We start from the raw sequence: 20,333 nt of genomic DNA, 5'->3' as shown, positions 1-20,333 counted from the left end.
TGTATTGGGTAAAACTGACTTTCATCACCCTAAAACCTCATTAGAATGTTACCACCTCAAAAACAAAACCAGAGTTGTGTTTTGTTTCATTCACATGTTTGAGTAACACTTTATTATTAGTCTGTAACATCTACAAAGCTCAAAATGCGACGTTCCACCTTGTGTTTAGAAAAGCCTGGAAATTCCATGGCTGAAATTATCTAAATGATTCTAGTGTGTGGAGTTTTAAAACACAGTGGAGCACTTCCTGTATTACCACATGATGACATCACAAGGTGGAACAGAGTGTTTTCTGTTTGAGAGAAGAACTCCGCCTAAATCTGCAAGTTTGTGTGTTAAACATGTGTGAATGAAACAAAACACAACTCCAGGTTTGTTTGTGATGAGGAAACAACATTAGAACAGATCAGAAAATAGTGTCATATGAGACTTTTAACCTTTTGCAAATCAAGAAAAATGATTATCATATATTCCCTGATATTTCAGCCCATCACACATCTCATCTAAGTCCTGATCTGTATTTCTCTGTTTGTTCTAAACCTGAGACTTTTGAGGCTGATCATGAGCGTTCACCTGAACATTCTCCTGAACATTCACCTTTTCTTCTTCTTCTCTTGTCTCCTGCTGTGTCTTTGTTTCCTGACGCTTCTTCTGTTTTTCCATCTGCTGAAGTTCTGCCTCCAACTGTCCTTTTCTCTGTACTGACACCGAAATCACCTCCTCTAATGTCTTTATTTGATTATCAAGTACTTCAACTGTTTTCATGTGCATATAGTTTTCTCTCTGCAGGGTTTCGACGTACTGTGTCTGTTTCTTAGATTTATCCTTAATCAATATAGGACCCAACTTTTTCTTCTCTGTCTCTATTAAAATCTTCAGATTATGAATCGCTTCCAGAGGTTCCTCCTTGAATTTCATTAATACATCTTTTTCCACAGTCAGTCTGTTGATCACATCATTGACATAACGCAGCTCAGTCTCAGTCTTCTCCAGGTTTTCCTTCAGCTGAAGTCTCTGTGTCTCGTCTTGTTGCTTCAGTAGATTTGTAATCTCTTCTTTCATCATACTCTCTCTTTCTTCTTTTTCTCCAAGTTCAATTCTTTTACTGTCAGATTTCTTTCCTAGAAAAAGAGACAAAATGGACCAAATGAATCGATGCATCAGACGTCAAAATCCTCAGTGGAAGATTCCACCATCACAATGTGTAAAATCCCATAGAGCGACAGAGCGGACCATAAAAAAATGTGATGTATATTTTGTATGATCTTTGATGTATTGAAGCCGAGTCCAGCTGCAAACCAGTTCTACCTGTGGATATAAATAAAGTTTACTGAACCTGAACTGACAGTGAAACAATAATTACAGATCCTTACGCTGTGTTTACAATCATTGTGTCAAATCAGGTCAAGCTCCTCGTGAAGCTTGAAAATTCGCTGTCCTCACAGACGGCAGCACCTGAATATGTGTGACAGGCTTTGGTTGCTACAACATTCACGCTGCTGAAGCTGATTCAGACATGTGTTCCCTGCTGCAAATAATAATACTGCTCTAATTTTATCCTCAAATTAGTAGCGCTAAAACTTCAATAATTTAGGAGAATACAACTGACAAGCAGCAACTGTCACTCAGAATCTCACTCGTGTGTGTGTGGCAACGCAGTGGAACTTTAGCTCATCTGATTCCCCAAAGAACACGGCTTTATTTTACAAACAGGACTGTGCTGTCATCTGACTCCAGGAGGATCATTTCTCTTGGACATAATGTTATTGTCACTTGAATGTGGCAAACCTACGATGCTAATCTACATTAATAAACACACACAGTTTACATCAACCTCTTGGTCTGTGTGTCTCTGGATCTACTCCTCCATTCTGCTCTCCATTCAACAAACATGACGGCATACAGCGTCCTTTCTACCTGTGTCTTTAGAATGAGCTTTATACGTCTATATAAACATGAGAAATAAACACTGGGTCATTCTTAACACCTGTTGTTCACACTTGAATACCAAAAGAAAAAGAAAATCTGTCAACTGGACAAATCGTTGTAGGAGTGAAGACATTTCGCTGCTCATCCCAACCACGTTTTCAGTTCTGGTCAGATTCACTGCTGGACACTGCCTTATATCTGTCTGAAGGAGGAGCTAACTACAGTGAAACTGTAAACATGGAGTTGTAAATGGGGAATATATGATGTCTGAGACCCCCATTTCTGTTCAAGGGAGGATTGTCTTTCTAAACCTATGAATTACTGAAATGAGACCCTACTAGACGTCACTGATACACAGACGTATAACAGATTCTATCCTGGTGACTGCATTCCTCGCATCTATGGCCTCCCGAAAATTCACAAAGAAAGAGAACTCCCTCAGAGTCATTGTATGTAGCACCGACTCCATCACATACTATTTACTTCAATTTGTATGAGACTGGATTCATTTGATGACTTCTCTTTTCACTTGTATCCCCACATCAATAGCGGTGGAGGCAGCAAAGAGCCACAGCTACTGCAGGATACTAAGCTAAAAGAGAGAACTAAACTGTCACCAGACCAAATGTGCAAACTGCTGGAAATTTGTTTAAATACCACATATTTCCAGTTCAGAGGAAACTTCTACAGGCAAATCCACGGCTGTGCCATGGACTCACTCTCTCCTATTGTGGCAAACTTATACATGGAAGAAGTTGAACAGGAGGCATTGACCTCATTTCCAGGCTCCTCCCACACATTAGTATTGATATGTGGATGACACTGGACCAAAATCAAAATTCAGGATCTGGAGCCTTTTACTGCACATATTAATGCTGTGGATCCTAACATCAAGTTCACACATGAAGAAGCCAAGGAGAACAAACTGACCTTTTTAGATTGTGCAGTAACAACAGGAGAGGACGGTGACTCCAGGTAGAAGTTTACAGGAAGCCTACATATACAGGCCAATACCTGCTGTTTGACTCACACCATCCACTGCAGCACAAACTCGGAGTGATCTGGACACTACAACACAGAACTCAAGCCACAAACACAGAGGGAAAAGTGGAGGAGGAACAACACGTGGAGAAAGCCCTCTCTGTGGATATCCAAAATGATCCTTCAATAGTATTCTACTCTGGTTTACTCTATTCAGTGCAGTGAAGTGTTACATTGGACAAACTAAACACCACTCCATAAGAGGATGTACCAACACCGTCAAGAGAGCTCCTCAGAACCCCAGTCTGCTGTCCATCTCCATCTCAAAGACACTAACCACTCCTTTGAAGACAGTGAGGTTCAGATCTGAGCCAGAGAAAAGAAATGGTTTGGGAGGAGAGTTAAAGAAGATATTTTTGTTAGGAAAGAGAATCCTTCCTTGAACAGGAATGGCGGTCTATAACTTCATCCTCAGTCCCAAACCAAAACAAAGAAAACAATAGGGCTAGCCAGGATGCTAATACGTGTGAAATCACTCATTAGGGGCTTGAATGATTATGCTAAGCATGATTCAGGCACAGTGCACAATTAGGGAAGTACAATAGACCTTGCCTACAAACAGAAACTGTAAACAAATGTTTTGAGTTTCAGTGTAGTTAGCCCCTCCCTTCAGACAGATATAAGACAGTGTCCAGCAGTAATCTGACCAGAACTGAAGAAGCGGCTTGGATAATGTCATGAGGCTCGTATCTCTGCTCCATTTTTGCCTCCCTCTGTGCTCTCCCCCCTCCCTCACCTGTCTGAACCTGGAGCTGGGCAGAGCCCTCAGCTCCTCCCGCACGCACCTGTGTCCCAACAGGGTAATCACCACCACCTGCCGTGCTTAAGAGGAGCTGGGAGAAGACACTCGGTGCCAGACCGTCCGCGTGTCAACGTGATTATACCTGCTCTATTTTTGCATTTTTGTCTCTTGTTCATTTTGATGCTAATTGGAGTTTGCTGCCTCCCAGGTTCTGGTTCTCCTGACCTCCCTAGCTCCTGGCTTCTGACTCTGTTCCTGACTCCGCTCCAGCTCTGGTATTGTCAACTCCTTACCTTCACCTCCCTGTCTTGTCCTGGCCCCCGGCAATCCCACGCCCCGGCTTCAGTTCCCGCTCTCCTGTCTGCTCAGGCTCGGCTTCCTCCGGTTCTGTTCCCAGTCTGGTCTGCGCCCTGCTCCTGTCTCAGCGTCTCCCCGACGCGCCCCTGGCTCTTGCTCATGCCCTGCCCGCGTCTCTTGTTGGATTATTGGACTATTGTTTGTATTTATCACTAACTGTAAATAAAACACTGTAAACCTGTCCCGAGTCCTGCACATCTTTGGTCCACCCCAACCCCGCCGTTACGACAGATAAGCAGTAAAACGTCTTCAATCCTATGACAATTTGTTCAGTTGACAGATTTTATTTCTCTTCTGCTATGGATCAGACCTGGACGACTGAGGGATTACACAGATATGTTCCCGCTTGAATATTCACTTGCCTCAACACTCACTGCTCGATCTGCCTGAAACACATTGCGCCGCCAGCGCCAGCGTGGTGAGTCTCTGCCCCAAGTGGAGGAGTTCAAGTATCTCAGGGTCTTGTTCACGAGTGAGGGAAGGATGGAGCAGGAGATTGACAGGCGGATCGGTGCAGCTTCTGCAGTGATGCGGTCGCTGTATCGGTCCGTTGTGGTAAAGGAGCTGAGTTCAAAGGCAAAGCTCAAAGGCAATCTACGTTCCTACTCTCACCTATGGTCATGAGCTCTGAATAATGATCGAAAGGACGAGATCGTGGATACAAGCGGCCGAAATGGGTATTTACGTAGAGTGGCTGGGGACACCCTTAGGGATAGGGTGAAGAGCTCGGTCACATGGGAGGAGCTCGGAGTAGAGCCGCTGCTCCTACACGTCGAGAGGAGCCAGTTGAGGTGGCTCGGGCATCTGCTCAGGATGCCTCCTGGACGCCTCCCTAGGGAGGTGTTCTGGGCATGTCCCACCGGGAGGAGGCCCCGGGGAAGACCCAGGACACGCTGGAGGGACTATGTCTCTCGGCTGGCCTGGGAACGCCTTGGGATCCCACCGGATGGAGCTGGAGGACGTGTCTGGGGTGAGGGGAGTCTGGGAGTCCCTGCTTAGACTGCTGCCCCGGATAAGCGGAAGAAAAAGGATGGATATTATATTTTAACCATGAGTTAAAATACAAAGGAATAAGATTAAGTCTATGATGTAAATGAAGAAAACAGAATAAGGTCTATTTGTGTCGTCCTTCAGTGTTTAGAGTGAAAATCTAAAATATTGTGAACTTTCCCTGGTTGAAGACGACCAGTCGGCTCTATATGTGTGTCTCACAATAATGAGTGAAAATACTAAACCTGGACTTACTTTTAATTTTACACTTCCACACGACCAAAACAGCAACTGCTGCAAGAAACAGAATCAAACTCAAAGAGAAGAGGATCCAGGACAAAGAGCAGGAGGGACAAGGCTCCAGTAAATTATCTGAAAGAAAATAACATTTCAGTTATTTAATTTTGTTACTGCAGCGTAAAATGATGAGCACAGACTGATGGGTTCAACTCTACACTGAACACCTCAACCTTATGTCAGAACAGACATCCAACTTATACACATGAAAATGATTGAGTGTAAACAGGAAACTGCAGCCAAAGGGACAGCAATAAGATGTTGAATCTGATCTAAATATGTATTTAATATTTATTTAATCCCATCAGGGGCAGATGGAGCAGAGGATTCTCTGTCCTGACCTGTGATGCTGAGCTGGGCCTCTCTGCTCTGGCCGCTCTCCTGTTGTCTCACTCTGCAGGTGAACGTGTTGCCGAGCCTCTGCTCCACACTCAGTCTGCTGCTCACACTGAACAGCTCCTCGCTCGCTCCTCTCTGAGCCTCAGTCCTGAGCAGAACCGTCCCCTCTGAGTCCAGCCACTCCAGCTCCGGCTCCGGGTACCAGCCCCTGGACTCACACCTCAGCACGGGAGACCCCGAGCGCTCTTTGATCAGGCTCATCGAGGGAGGGGCCACGGACACTGGAGACAGAGGAGCAGCAAAGAGCAGAGAGCCAATAAGATCGTGTGAACAGCTGTGCCCCAACATCACCCACATATCTTCAGATCCTCCCACATGCTGAGAGTGACAAACAGTCTCCAGACGTCCTTCTACATAAGAACAGAACTGCTGCAGAGCCAGATGTTTAAGTGTCATTTAAACACTCACCGACCATCAGAGTGACCTCTGCTTTGATGTTTATCAGGGGGATGTAGCAGCTGTACTTGCCCCCGTCACTGGCCCTGACTCTGGTCAGACTCAGGGACATGTCCCCCTGCTGCAGTCGGCTCTCGGACACAGAGGTGCGGCCCAGGTACAGGGAGTTCTGGTCTATGAGGAAGTCCAGACCGTCCCGGCGGATGTGGATGTAGCGCGGCGTCAGGTCGTGCCGTGACCACTCCACCACCATGTCCCTGAGGTCTTTAACAGGGTCCAACTGACAGGGCAGAGTGACATCACTGCCAGCGGACGCTATGATTGGCTGAGAGGGAATGACCAGTGTATTCTGACCTGAGGAGATCATAACAGACACAATAACCATTAGTAATAAACATGTTACTGGGCCAGAGATGAAGAGTAACGCAAAAACATTTAATAAATAATAAAATAAAGATGACGTCACAACATTTATTGGGCCCATAGTGTTGTCCCAGGCTCACACCAGACTGATGTGTGTCACTCTGAGCTGAGTTCAACACATCAATCTGGGATGACTCTCGCTGAAAACTATCAGAAAAAACGCAGAACATGATGATTATTTGAATCTGATTGGTCAAAGTGTCACAACAGTGAAACAAGCCAAAAAATCAAACTCTTGTTAAATTCAGTTGAGAGAAAAGCTCAGATATCTTCTGTGTCACAAATGCACAAAGCTCTGACCTTTTGCATGTTTTTCACAAACTAAATAGTATTGACGCTAAAATAGGCTGAAGCTCGTCTGCTGGCGTAGCCATGTTTGTTTCATTGACTTGGACACTTGACCTTTGGCTCCTGCACAAACCTCAACGCTGCTCTGTGATTGGTCGGCCCAATTAACCTGACAGAGTCTCTGAAGATGGATTCTCACAAATATCATGAGAATCCATCTTGGCTTGTAAGGTTAACTATGTTTAGTAACTTATAGTAATTTCATAATTGATATTGTTATTGTAATTATTCTTGGTGGGGTATGTGCTATTGTGCACAATTGTTCTAGTGTTTTACTTACTCCAGCAGAAGTGAACCTGCAGTAAGACGACAGAAAACTGCAGCACATCCAGACTGAAAATCTGGGAAAGAAAAGCAAAATCACTGAAATAAATTGTCTCCAGTTTCATTCTTAATGGTCTCCATACAACCTTTAATGGTCCTACTGGTTCACCCTATTGTTCTCTTTGTACCTTTTGTTTTGTGTCTGAGGGTGGGGTTATAGATGGGGGAGAGATGATGTCTCAGGCCCCCATTCCTGTTCAAAGGTGGATTGATTTTCATTTAAAAAGAATGCTTCTTTAACTCCTCTCTCAAACTATTTCTTTTCTTTGGCTCAGATCTGAACCTCACTCTCTTCAAACGAGTGGTCAGTGTCTCTGAGATGGAGATGAACAGCAGACTGGGGTCCTGAGCTGCTCTTGTTGTTGGACAGTGTTAGTACATTCTCATATAGAGTGGTGTTTAGTTTCTCCACTGCGCTCTTCACTACACTGAATGCAGTAGACCACATTACTTTGTTTGTGGTTAAGGGTTTTGTCCTTTGGGTGTTTGTTAAAGTGTTGTCTTAAAGTGTAGGTTTGAAATAGACCGGAATCTCAAACTGTCGGAAAATTCTCTAAAGTTTTTCAGACACACCTTCTATATAAGGAACAGTTACATCTTTTCCTCTAGGTTCAGACTCCCTGTTGTCATGTTTTTTTGCTCTTTTCTTTCTGTAAACAGTTATTGTCTCCACTGGAAACAATAACTGGACGACGGAGGGATTACACAGACATCAGTCTTAGAAACATCACACATTAACTCGATTAAAGCGTGACCAGTGTTTCTAGGTCAGTTATAGAGGGATAATCATTTAACTTAAAACCATGTGACTGTGGGATTATGGAAAGAATAGAAAATGTGGATTTTACCTGTTTCCTCATTTCTTCAGGTCCGTGTTAAGTCCACAGGTCTCATGTAGCGACAGAAGCTCCTCAGAACCTCCCTCATCTGACTGTTCAGTGATCACATGTTTGTTTTTATAGCCTCCAAGGTCCAGGCTGTACTGTGCCCTGCGGCCGCTCTCCTCCTCTTCTCTCTGTGCAGCTCTCCTCACCTGCCCTCACTTGCCCCGCCCCCTGCCCCACTCACCTGTGACGCACCTCTATAAAGCCCTGACTGTACTGCCTCTGTGAAGACCTCGAGCTCTTTGGTCAGACTCACTGAGGGAGGGGCCATGGACACTGGAGCAGACAGAGGTTTATTAAACATGACACAGGACACAGCCCCAAACACTTTTATACTTTATCAACATCAGCCTCTTCTTAAATAAAACATAACAAGAAAACAACACAAACAAAAACACAAACAAGTATAAAAGTCCATATAAAACATTAAAAACAGATGTGAGTTTAAAGTTCATTATCAGATTATTAAATAAATATTGTGGCACCAGTTCCAGTTTAGTTTGATCTTGAAATGTTTTCCATTTCCAAACATCCAAAAGTCCTTTTTCCATGTCAGTTCTGGTGCAGCTCGTCCTTAACCTCATACAGTCATGTGATCTGGTCTTAAATGTTCCAGTATCAATGATTAACAAAGAAGTGAAGTGTTCTGTCAGTTTGTGAAGTCGTCTCTTGTAGATACAGTTCAGACAGTGATGTTCTCTTCTAACAGACAGTGATGGACAGTGCACTTTTTCATAGAGAAACAGTGATGGGTTTAAATCCTGTTATGAAACGAAGGGCAGAATGAAAGAGTGAATCTGAAGGTTTAAATCAGAGGCTGAAGTCTGGATGTGGATTATATCTCCATCATCACAACACAAACAAAGTGCTTCAACTATTTCTTCTGTAATTTAATGGGATACAATATTAGTTTCTGTAATAAAATGATCAATTTGATTTAAGACAGTTACATGATTCTGAAATGTTTTTGTTTTTTTATGTTTTTTGGTTTTCATCAAGCCAAAAAATTTATATATATATTTTTTCTAGGTAGTGACCCTTTCAGTCAATCAACCATTTAGTGTACAAAGATTTTTTTAGCTTGAACATCACTTACATGTTTTGTTTTATTTACATTCAATGATAATTTAAGATTTATGAGGGAATTTTGGATTTCTTTAAAATGTTGCTGTAGTTTTAAAAGCTCCTGATCTGCAGAGAAACTAAAGCTACAAACATCATGATTATTGCATCACTTTATGAAGATGTGAGTCTGGGCACAGTGAATCTCCCTGTTTTCAAATGGCTGTGATTGACAGGTGGATTAGCCAATCAGGGACATGCATTGGTTCAACATATTAAAATAAGACTTGTGCGAGTTATATATTTATTTTAATTTAATTGAAGAAAAATATAATCAGCTCTTTTCATACTCAGTGTTTTTTAGTATTTCACATTATTACATTTAAAGGTGGGGATCAGTCACCTGCTTGAGTCCATGGAAGATGTAATGACCCTCCACCAGAGAAATTCCACAGTGCAGCTTTAACAAGTCATGCGTTATATAATTCTGTGTGATCATTTTTTGTTACATAGACACAAAATCACATCCAGTTAAATCTAAAAATCATGAGCATGTGTTGTAACGTCTGACAGGAGGGACCAAAAAGACAGAACTCGGGGAAAAGTTTAACTGTTTATTTACAAGAGCGCAAGTGCAAAAATGACGGTAGACCAAACGGTGAGTCAGGAGCGAGGTGTTTGCCGTGGTCCAGGGACAGAGCGTGACAGAGACGGAGACAGGACAAATAGTAGAGAAGAGCAGGGTTGGAGGCTGAGAGCTGAGCTGGTCCAGGGAGCAGGATCACAGAGATACGTGAACGATCTGGCGCTGGGTGTCACGTCCTGGCTCCTTTTTTCCTACCCAGGTGCAGCTGATTGCAGATTAGCTCCAGGTGTGCACGGGAGGAGCCAAGATCTCTGCACCAGCTCCAGGCTCAGACACAGAAGGGAGGGGAAAAAGGCCACAAAAAAAAGGGCAGGACCGACAGGGATCGTGACAGTATGTTTGACTGCCAAGATCCCAGTCTGTCCTGTGTTTTTGTGCTGTTTTCATTCTCCCTTCTGTGTCCGAGCTGGAGCTGGAGCTGGAGCTGGGTGGAGATTCTGGCTCCTCCCATCCACACCTGCAACTCATTCCATAATCAAGCTGCACCTGGGGGAGGATGAAGGGACCGAGGACCTGACACTCAGCACCAGATCGTCCGTGTATCCACAGTGGTACAGCTCCACTTGGCTCAGTCTCGTGTCTTGCATTTGTTACTTTGCATTCAGTTGGATGTCTTTTCTTCCTCGTCAGATCCCGCTCCCTAGATCTACTCAGCTCCTCTGCCTCCGACCCAGCTCTCCACGACCGGTACAGATGACCTCGTCTCTGATTAAAGACTTTTTAACAAACCGACCCCAAACTGTGAGACTTGGCCCTCACCTCTCTCACACTCGCACGCTGAGTACCGGCTCTCCACAGGGCTGTGTGCTGAGCCCCCTCCTGTACTGTCTCTACACATATGATTGCAGCCCGGCCAGTAACAGCAACTTCATTGTGAAGTTTGCTGATGATACAACCGTGGTCGGGCTCATTTCAAAGGGTGACGAGACAGCCTACAGAGAGGAGGTCCTGAAGTTGGCTGCTTGGTGCTCGGAGAATAACCTTGCTCTGAATACCAAGAAAACCAAGGAAATCATCATCAACTTCAGGAGGCACAGGACAGACCTCGCTCCCCTCTACATCAATGGTGAGTGTGTGGAGAGGGTCCACACTTTCCGGTTTCTTGGTGTTCTCATCTCAGAAAACATATCCTGGACTTGGAACATAACAGCTAGCCAAAAACATTAAGGACAGCTCCCACCCTGGCGTCGATTTGTTTCACCTGCTGCCCTCGGGAAGGCGCTACAGGGCCATTAAAGCCAGGACCACCAGACTCAAAAGTTTTTTCCCCAAGTGCCATAACCCTGTTGAATTCACATATGCACTGACCTCCGACTTGTGCAATATTTAATATAGTGCAATATTTAATATAGTGCAATATTTAATATAGTGCAATACTTGTTCAGTGCTGTATGTGACTCTGCAGTATTTACTTGTAAATTTTGTTGAGAGTTGTAGTCTGGGGTGTTTTAAATGTCTTAATGTCTGGCACTAGCTTTCTTAGTTATATTGTGTTGTAAGTGTCCCATGTCTGTGTTGGAGGGTGAGTTGTTTTTAATCTCGCTGTGTGTGGTGTTGTGCATGTGTGTGGTGTTGTGCATGTGTATAGTGACAATAAATGCATTCTATTCTATTCTATTCTGACCCCACTGCCCATGATCCGCTCAAAGACGACTGCAAACGACCCCGCTCTCAACTGTCTGCTCCATCTACCTTCATTTAAAAATCACTATCTGTAAATAAACACTGTTAAACTGTTCACCTGAGTTCTGAATCTATGGCCCTCCTGTCAGTCGTTACAACATTGACTTAACAAATGTGAGGAGACATGTTGAGAGTCTCGTGGGCTGTTTTCTATGTTTCAAAGTTTGTCTTAAATAATGAACATTCAGAGGCCACATGTTTCTTTGTTGGATCATGAATCGCTTCAGTGGAACAGAAAGTTTTACATTGAAGTTGTTAAATGTTCTGAATGTTCAGAATCTGCTGTTTCTGGAGATGTGCAGACCCTCCCAACACAACAGGGGGCAGTATTGTTCAAAATAGTCCAACACATGAGGCCTCACACTCCCATCTGAACATGCACAAAATATAAACCTTTAAATGGTCAGAATCATGTGATTTTGCTGCAGTGAAAGTCTGACACTCTTGAACCAATAGTGTTTGTGTTAAATCATGTCATTCACAAACAAAACAAGGAGTTTGACACAATGTCATTCAGAGATGTTTTAATTCAAATCAAATAAATGTACAGCTGTTAAACACAATGACACTGGCACTTTTGGACAGGCAAAAGGAAACTGGTGATGTTGGGTTATATTTACAAATACAAAAGAACAAGATATTTGTCAGGCACATTTTGAATGAATTATGAAATTTAAAAACACAATGGAGCACTTCCTGTATTGCCACATGATGACATCACAAGGTGGAACAGAGCGTTTTCTGCAGGGTTTGTGTGTTAAACATGTGTGAATGAAACAAAACACATCTCCAGGTTTGTTTGTGGTGAGGAAACGACATTAGAACAGATCAGAAAATAGTGTCATATGGACCTTTTGCAAATCAAGAAAATTCATTATTATCATTTATCATTTAGTCCCATAATATTCACCCTACCACATATCTCATCTACGTCCTGATCTGTATTTCTCTGTTTGTTCTGAGCCTGATCTCCTTGAGGCTGATCATGAGCGTTCACCTGAACATTCATCTTTTCTTCTTCTTCTCTTGTCTCCTGCTGTGTCTTTGTTTCCTGATGCTTGTTTTGTTTTTCCATCTGCTGAAGTTCTGCCTCCCACTGTCCTTTTCTCTGTAATGACACTGAAATCACCTCCTCTAATGTCTTTATTTGTTTATTAAGGTCTTCAACCATTTTCTCAAACACCTTCTTTTCTTCCTCCCGAGCATAAATGTACTGTGTCTGTTGGTTAGATTTATCCTTAATCAATGTAGGACCCAACCTTTTTTTCTCTGTCTCTATTAAAATCTTCAGATTATGAATCGCTTCCAGAGGTTTCTCCTTGAGTTTCATTGATACATCTTTTTCCACAGTCAGTCTGTTGATCACATCATTGATATAAAGCAGCTCAGTCTCAATCTTCTCCAGGTTTTCCTTCAGGTGAAGTCTCTGTGTCTCGTCTTGTTGCTTCAGTAGATTTATCATCTCTTCTTTCATCATACTCTCTCTTTCTTCTTTCTTCATCATACTCTCTATTTCTTCTTTCTTCATCATACTCTCTCTTTCTTCTTTCTTCATCATACTCTCTATTTCTTCTTTCTTCATCATACTCTCTCTTTCTTCTTTATTCATCATACTCTCTATTTCTTCTTTCTTCATCATACTCTCTCTTTCTTCTTTTGCTCCAAGTTCAATGCTTTTACTGTCAGATTTCTTTCCTAGAAAAAGAGACAAAATGGACCAAATGAATCGATGCATCAGACGTCAAAATCCTCAGTGGAAGATTCCACCATCACAATGTGTAAAATCCCATAGAGTGAGAACCCTCCTCCTCACTCAGACTCACTCGGTCCAGTTTAAATTAAATCTATAGCTAATGTTATATTTTAACCATTAATTAAAATACAAAGGAATAAGATTAAGTCTATGATGTAAATGAAGAAAACAGAATAAGGTCTATTTGTGTCGTCCTTCAGTGATCAGTAAAAATCTAAAATATTGTGAACTTTCCCTGGTTGAAGACGACCAGTCGTCACTACATGTGTGTGTCTTAAAATAATGAGTGAAAATACTAAACCTGGACTTACTTTTAGTTTTACACTTCCACACGACCAAAACAGCAACTGCTGCAAGAAACAGAACCAAACTCAAAGAGAAGAGGATCCAGGACAAAGAGCAGGAGGGACAAGGCTCCAGAAAATCATCTGAAAGAAAATAACATTTCAGTCATTTAATTTTGTTACTGCAGCGTAAAATGATGAGCACAGACTGATGGGTTCAACTCTACACTGAACACCTCAACCTTATGTCAGAACAGACATCCAACTTATACACATGAAAATGATTGAGTGTAAACAGGAAACTGCAGGCAAAGGGACAGCAATAAGCTGTTGAATCTGATCTAAATATGTATTTAATATTTATTTAATCCCATCAGGGGCAGATGGAGCAGAGGATTCTCTGTCCTGACCTGTGATGCTGAGCTGGGCCTCTCTGCTCTGGCCGCTCTCCTGTTGTCTCACTCTGCAGGTGAACGTGTTGCCGAGCCTCTGCTCCACACTCAGTCTGCTGCTCACACTGAACAGCTCCTCGCTCGCTCCTCTCTGAGCCTCAGTCCTGAGCAGAACCGTCCCCTCTGAGTCCAGCCACTCCAGCTCCGGCTCCGGGTACCAGCCCCTGGACTCACACCTCAGCACGGGAGACCCCGAGCGCTCTTTGATCAGGCTCATCGAGGGAGGGGCCACGGACACTGGGGAAAGAGGAGCAGCAAAGAGCAGAGAGCAAGAGAAGTGAGGAAGAGGGAGGAAAACACAAAAACACTCCTGAGTCTGGATCACAAGTTACTCTGAGTTATCAGCATCAGAATGACTTTTAGAAGTAAAAAAATTTCACTGCTCATCAACAATTTAGAAGTTAATATTTTGGTTCAACATTCACACACTAATGAGGTTAACAGGTTTTCCTAAACATGATTTTATTCAGTGACACAAACAAACCTGAACAGATTAAAGCTTTTGTGAAAACAAATCTCATGTTGGTCCAGATCATCACATCATTAAAGAGGGGGATTATGCTAAATCAACATTTTTGAGCTCCCCATCCCCTAAGGTGGTTCCTTCATCTAAAAAACAAGGTGAGGTCTGAAATGTCATGGCGTTTGGTTGCAAACAAATGAAGCTCATTGAGTCAAGCAGTTATAGCGGCTAATCTGCAAACAGTGAGAGTATAAAGAGCCACTCTGTTGAAGGTGATGCTCCTCTTCACATCGCTGCTAACTCTACCAGCAGCAACCTCGAGGAAAGAAGGCCCCTGATCGGTCTGTTATTAAGGTTCATATTTTGATTTAGGGACAAGACAGTGAAAGAAAACACCAGGATCATGTAGAGCAGGTTCATACAAATATTTTAAGGTCAGAATGATGAGTCTGACAGCAGCAGGTACAGAGAGAGGTCAAAGAAGCTCAAAGGAACCACTTCACGCTCCTGCTCACTTCCTATTTGGAAAGCTGTGGCTAGCAGGTTAGCTATGTCCATTTACAGTCCATGATCATCCATGTATGTTTGAGTAATCTAGCGATCTCTCCCTATTCCAACCCTCCTCACAGTCAGCAGTGTGATCCTGTCCAACACTCAGCCCATAAGCCGACATCACCCACGGTCCCACAAAATCATTATACAAAACAGTACACTACATCACAAAACTGATGTGATGTGCAATAGTTTCATTCACTGATGCACGCTGATTGTGTTGTGATAGAGCTCTGAAGGGGAAGTGACTTAGCATGGAGAGCAAAGGGAGGGGAAAAAAAACTAAGCTCAAACTTATTACATATTTTAATACGTTGTTTTAACTAGTATAGTATTTTAGTATTTTCCAAACAATAAAAGGTATCATTCTGATCTAAATATGGTGTTAGCGATTAATACCCCATACAAGTGTAATACTCCCTCTTAATTTAACTTTGTCAATAAGATCGTGTGAACAGCCGTGCCCCAACATCATCCACATATCTTCAGATCCTCCCACATGCTGAGAGTGACAAACAGTCTCCAGACGTCCTTCTACATAAGAACAGAACTGCTGCAGAGCCAGATGTTTAAGTGTCATTTAAACACTCACCGACCAGCAGAGTGACCTCTGCTTTGATGTTTATCAGGGGAATGTAACATTTGTACGTGCCCCCATCACTGAGCCTGACTCTGGTCAGACTCAGGGACATGTCCCCCTGCTGCAGTCGGCTCTCGGACACAGAGGTGCGGCCCAGGTACAGGGAGTTCTGGTCCATGAGGAGGTCCACACCGTCCCGGCGGATGTGGATGTAGCGCGGCGTCAGGTCGTGCCGTGACCACTCCACCACCATGTCCCTGAGGTCTTTAACAGGGTCCAACTGACAGGGCAGAGTGACATCACTGCCAACGGGCGCTATGATTGGCTGAGAGGGAACGACCAGTGTGTTCTGACCTGAGGAGATCATAACAGACACAATAAACATTAGTAATAAACATGTTCCTGGGCCAGTGTTGAAGCTAAAAGCTAAGCTGAAGTAAAGCAAAAAAATGAATAGATAATAAAATAAAGATGATGTCACAACATTTATTGGGCCCCTAGTGTGTTTTTGTGCTGTCCTCTACAATCAAGCTGCACCTGTGGAGGGACAAAGGGACTGACTCAGCTCCAGATCGTCCGTGTATCCCCCTGTGGTGCTGTTCTGCTTGGCTCAGTCTAGTTTTGCCTTTATGATCTTAATACTTATGTGGTTATTTCTGATTCTTTGCTAGATCCCGCTTCTTGGAACTACTCTGCACCTCAGCCTCCAACCCAGCTCTCCACGATCGGTATGAACACCTCAGCCTCTGGCCCCACTACCCACGACCTGCTCGAGGACTACAGCATACGACTCCGCTCTCAACTGTCTCCGTCAACCTTCATTTACATTTCCGTGTCTGTAAATAAACTTTGCTCAAACCTTTTATCTCAAGTCTGAATCTCTGGTCCCCCCAGTCACTATGACATTTCATAACTGATGTTGTTGTGAATATTCTTGGTGTGGTATACTGCCATCACAAAATATTTAACCTCATTTCTCGTTTGGAGCATCTGTGAATGTTTAGTATGTTTGTGTGCACAATTGTTCCCGTGTTTTACTTACCCCAGTAAAAGTGAACCTGCAGTAAGAAGACAGAAAACTGCAGCACATCCAGACTGAAAATCTGAGAAAGAAAATCTAAATCACTGAAATGAAGCATCACATTGGAGGGGAGTTTTTTTCAATTTAAAATGATTTTATGATGGTGTAACTACAGCCAGAGAGAGAGAGAGTTTGCTCACAGGCAAAACGGATGAATGGAGCAAGTCAAAGCTCCAGGTTCATTATGAGATTTACAGAGAAAAGATGAAAATGTACAACCACAGTTTATGTAGAACAAGGGAGAGGGATTTTTCTGACATTATTGGAAGCTGTAGTAACAACTCTCGTGTCCTGTTTGCAACGGTAAACAGATTAACAAACCCCCCAGCTCCTCTGCCGTTAAAACTAATTTCCACATCTAAGTGCAATGAGTTTGCAGTGTTCTTTAAGGTTCAGGGCATTAAAAATGCCATCAATTCAACAAAGCAAATATCACCCCTGCAGTGACCTACACACTTAGAGCTGACTCACTCTGCACCTGTAACTGACAAAACTGTCCAAGAGATTGTCACCAGTCTGAGTTCATCTACATGCTGCCTCCATGTGTTACCCACTAAATTTCTAAAGTCTGTGCTCAACAGTTTGCTGTCACCACTCACTCTCATAGTTAACATGTCACTTCAATCTGGAACATTCCCAAGAGCTTTGAAAACTGCAGTTATCAAGTCTCTCCTAAAGAAGAGCCGTCTTAATGCCACAATATTAAACAATTACCGACCAATCTCAAATCTGCCATTTTTAGGCAAAGTCTTCGAAAGAATTCTTTACCAGCAGCTTATTCACTTTCTCCAAATGAACAACTCCTGTGATGTTTTCCATCAGGTTTTAGACCCACCACAGACTGAGACTGCTCTTATCAAGGAGACAAATGACATCCGCCTGAACACTGATGCAAAGTCTCAGTCTTGATCCTGTTAGATCTGAGTGTTTCCTTTGACACTGTGGATCATGGGATCCTCTTACAGAGACTAGAGGACTGGGAGGGCATCTGTGGTACAGCACTAAACTGGTTCAGGTCCTTTCTAGAAAACAGGGAGTACTTTGTTGAAATTGGAAAATGTGTCTCAGATAAAATGTCCCTGACCTGTGGGGTTCCCCAGGGGTCAATCCTGGGACCCCTGTTGTTCAGTCTCTAAATGCTGCTGTGACTCAGATCTATGTCTCACTGCATCAGGTGAATCTGGACCAGTGGATTCACTGCATCAACAGATCAGTGTGTGGAGGAAAAACAACTTTCTCCAGATAAACTCAGACAAGACTGAAGTCGTCATCTTTGTCCCACAGAAACATAGAGAAAGTGTCAGCGTCACCTCCAGTCTCTCTCTCTAAAAACTTCAAATCAGGCGAGAAATCTAGGGGTAATAATGGACTCAGACTTGAACTTTAACATTCACATCAAATTAGTAACATCTGCAGCTTTTTAGCATCTAAAAACATGTCAAAAAAAAAAAAAAAAACACATGTGTCCTGTGGCTCAGGTCAACAACCAGGAAGTACTTCACACATGTGTCCTGTGGCTCAGTCTCTGGCTCCTGTGGCTCAGAGACTTTAAAGCAGCTCTGTGTGAACAAGTCTCTCCATGGACCAGCACCAAAGAACATCTCCCACATGAGCCACAAGAACCATCTCACATGAGGAGGACGTAAGGGACCGGCCTCCTGCTGGTCCCAGAGTCAGGACTAAACATGAGGAATCAGAGTTTGAGTTTTATGCAACTAAAACCTGGAACATTCTTCCTGAAGATGTGAGACAGGCCTCGACTTTGACAATGTTTAAATCCAGACTCAAAATAGTTCTGTTTATCTGCATATGACTGAAAGGTTTTTATTCTGCCTCTTCTGCTTTAATCTTAATTTTATGATGATTATTTGTGATTATTTATGTTTTGATTTATGTGATTTTAATGTCGTTCTTATTCTGTAAAACACTTTGAATTACTTTGTGTACGAAATGTGCTGTACAAATAAACCTGTTTTGCCTGTAACACCAGATGATGTGGGGCAAAAAACAAGTGCAGTGCAGACTCAGCTCATGTGACTTAATGAATGTGCAACACGAGACAGAGAAATGTAAATATGTTTGAGAGGACACTGTCTGATCTGTGAGACAAGGAGGACAAAAGTGTGTGAATGTATGTTTGAAAAGCACAAATTAAATACAATATTACAATAATGAAGCTGATGTTCTTTTTAATGTCCAGCCCATGTTCTTAAACTAGTCCATGACTCAAAAATGAAAGTGAAAGTATTAAGCACAAGCATCAGCCAAATGATTCAGCCTTAGAAAAAAACACACATTAACTGGACCATATTGTTTCAGACCAGTGTTTCCAGGTCAGTTATAGTGAAATACTCATTTAACGATTATATAAAGAATAGAAATTGTGGATTTTACCTGTTTCCTCATTTCTTCAGGTCCGTGTTAAGTCCACAGGTCTCATGTAACGACAGAAGCCCCTCAAGACCACGCCCATCTGTCTGGTCACTGATCACGTGTTCATTTTTATGTTTTTATTGCCTCTATCTGTTTGAACGTTGAGTTTTTATATTGTACTAAGGCCCAGGTTTTCCTCTTTGGAAATATGACAATGTAAATCAAGTACTGCACTATATGAGTGTTATGATGATTATTTATGTTTTGATTTGTGTGATTTTAATGTCTTTCTTATTCTGTAAAGCTCTTTGAATGACTTTGTACAAATAAACCTGTTTTTGCCTTAATAATAATTTTAAAAAACAATTATGACTTTTGTGCACAAAGCTCTGATTTTGTGTTGGTTCAATGTAAATCAGTATAAGAATACAAACAATTTAAAAAGAAGGGGTGAGAATGTAAACCCTGAGAAAGAAATACAAATGCTGCCCTGATGTGCCCCATAGTGACACTCCAGGGTACTGCAGTACACAGATGAACTCACTGTATTTGCTCCAGTGTAATATTTAAAAAAAACAATAATGTGTGTCTGTTTTTAACTCTTTTAAAATGCATTTAAATCATCATTATTAACCATTATCTTACACATGCACCGCACTACAGCACTGACACCAACATACTCACAACCCTATTCCTTCTTTTGAGTAAATATTCATCTTTTTTGATAATTTTATTTGTGATTTAATATAGTTTTGAGCTCTTTTGATGCACGTGGTCTCCCTTCTGATCAAATGGAAGGATGGATGAGCTTATATGACAGTCTGGTGTTGTAGTGTTGTGTTCAGTCTGAGTTTTTTGCAGGAACAACAAAAATCCATCCATTTTCTTGCGCTTATCCAGGAGCAGGAGTCTAAGCAGGGACTCCCAGACTTCCCTCACCCCAGACACGTCCTCCAGCTCCTCCGTTGGGACCCCGAGGCTCCCGGGGCAGCCCAGAGACACAGTCAACAACAACAAAACTCTGTCTGTGCAATAAAGATGAGGCAGAAACTCAGATTGGGCCACACAGTTGTTTTATTCAACAAAAGCAAACCAGAGTAAAACACTGATGAACAGAACTGTCACATTCAGACACATTTTCACTGAGATGGAAACAGCACAATTTTGTTTAATCTCTTCTTTCATCATACTGTCTGTTTCTTCTTTTTCTCCAAGTTCAATGCTTTTACTGTCAGATTTCTTTCCTAGAAAAAGAGACAAAATGGACCAAATGA

The 20,333-nt window shown here is 42.5% G+C and overlaps 2 protein-coding genes across 2 annotated transcripts; both read right to left on the bottom strand.

Annotated features, from left to right (window-relative positions):
- Nucleotides 1-534: 534 nt before the first annotated feature.
- LOC129457136 (butyrophilin subfamily 3 member A2-like) lies at nt 535-8,166 on the bottom strand. The gene is made up of 6 exons (XM_055229230.1): nt 8,095-8,166; nt 7,203-7,263; nt 6,164-6,505; nt 5,698-5,976; nt 5,315-5,431; nt 535-1,121 (listed from the first exon to the last, which is right to left on the bottom strand). Exons 1-6 carry the CDS (start codon nt 8,104-8,106, stop codon nt 535-537), a joined length of 1,398 nt encoding a protein of 465 aa, XP_055085205.1. The 5' UTR covers nt 8,107-8,166.
- Nucleotides 8,167-12,031: 3,865 nt separating this feature from the next.
- LOC129457063 (butyrophilin subfamily 2 member A1-like) lies at nt 12,032-19,161 on the bottom strand. The gene is made up of 6 exons (XM_055228839.1): nt 19,081-19,161; nt 16,648-16,708; nt 15,618-15,959; nt 13,969-14,247; nt 13,586-13,702; nt 12,032-13,216 (listed from the first exon to the last, which is right to left on the bottom strand). The coding sequence occupies exons 1-6, from the start codon at nt 19,090-19,092 to the stop codon at nt 12,402-12,404; spliced, it is 1,626 nt and encodes a 541-aa protein (XP_055084814.1). The 5' UTR covers nt 19,093-19,161; the 3' UTR covers nt 12,032-12,401.
- Nucleotides 19,162-20,333: the final 1,172 nt, after the last annotated feature.

Source organism: Periophthalmus magnuspinnatus, chromosome 18, assembly GCF_009829125.3.
Source record: "Periophthalmus magnuspinnatus isolate fPerMag1 chromosome 18, fPerMag1.2.pri, whole genome shotgun sequence".
NCBI lineage: Eukaryota > Metazoa > Chordata > Actinopteri > Gobiiformes > Gobiidae > Periophthalmus > Periophthalmus magnuspinnatus.
The sequence above is the reverse complement of the archived record's forward strand: the minus strand, read 5'-3'. Positions and strand labels throughout refer to the sequence as shown.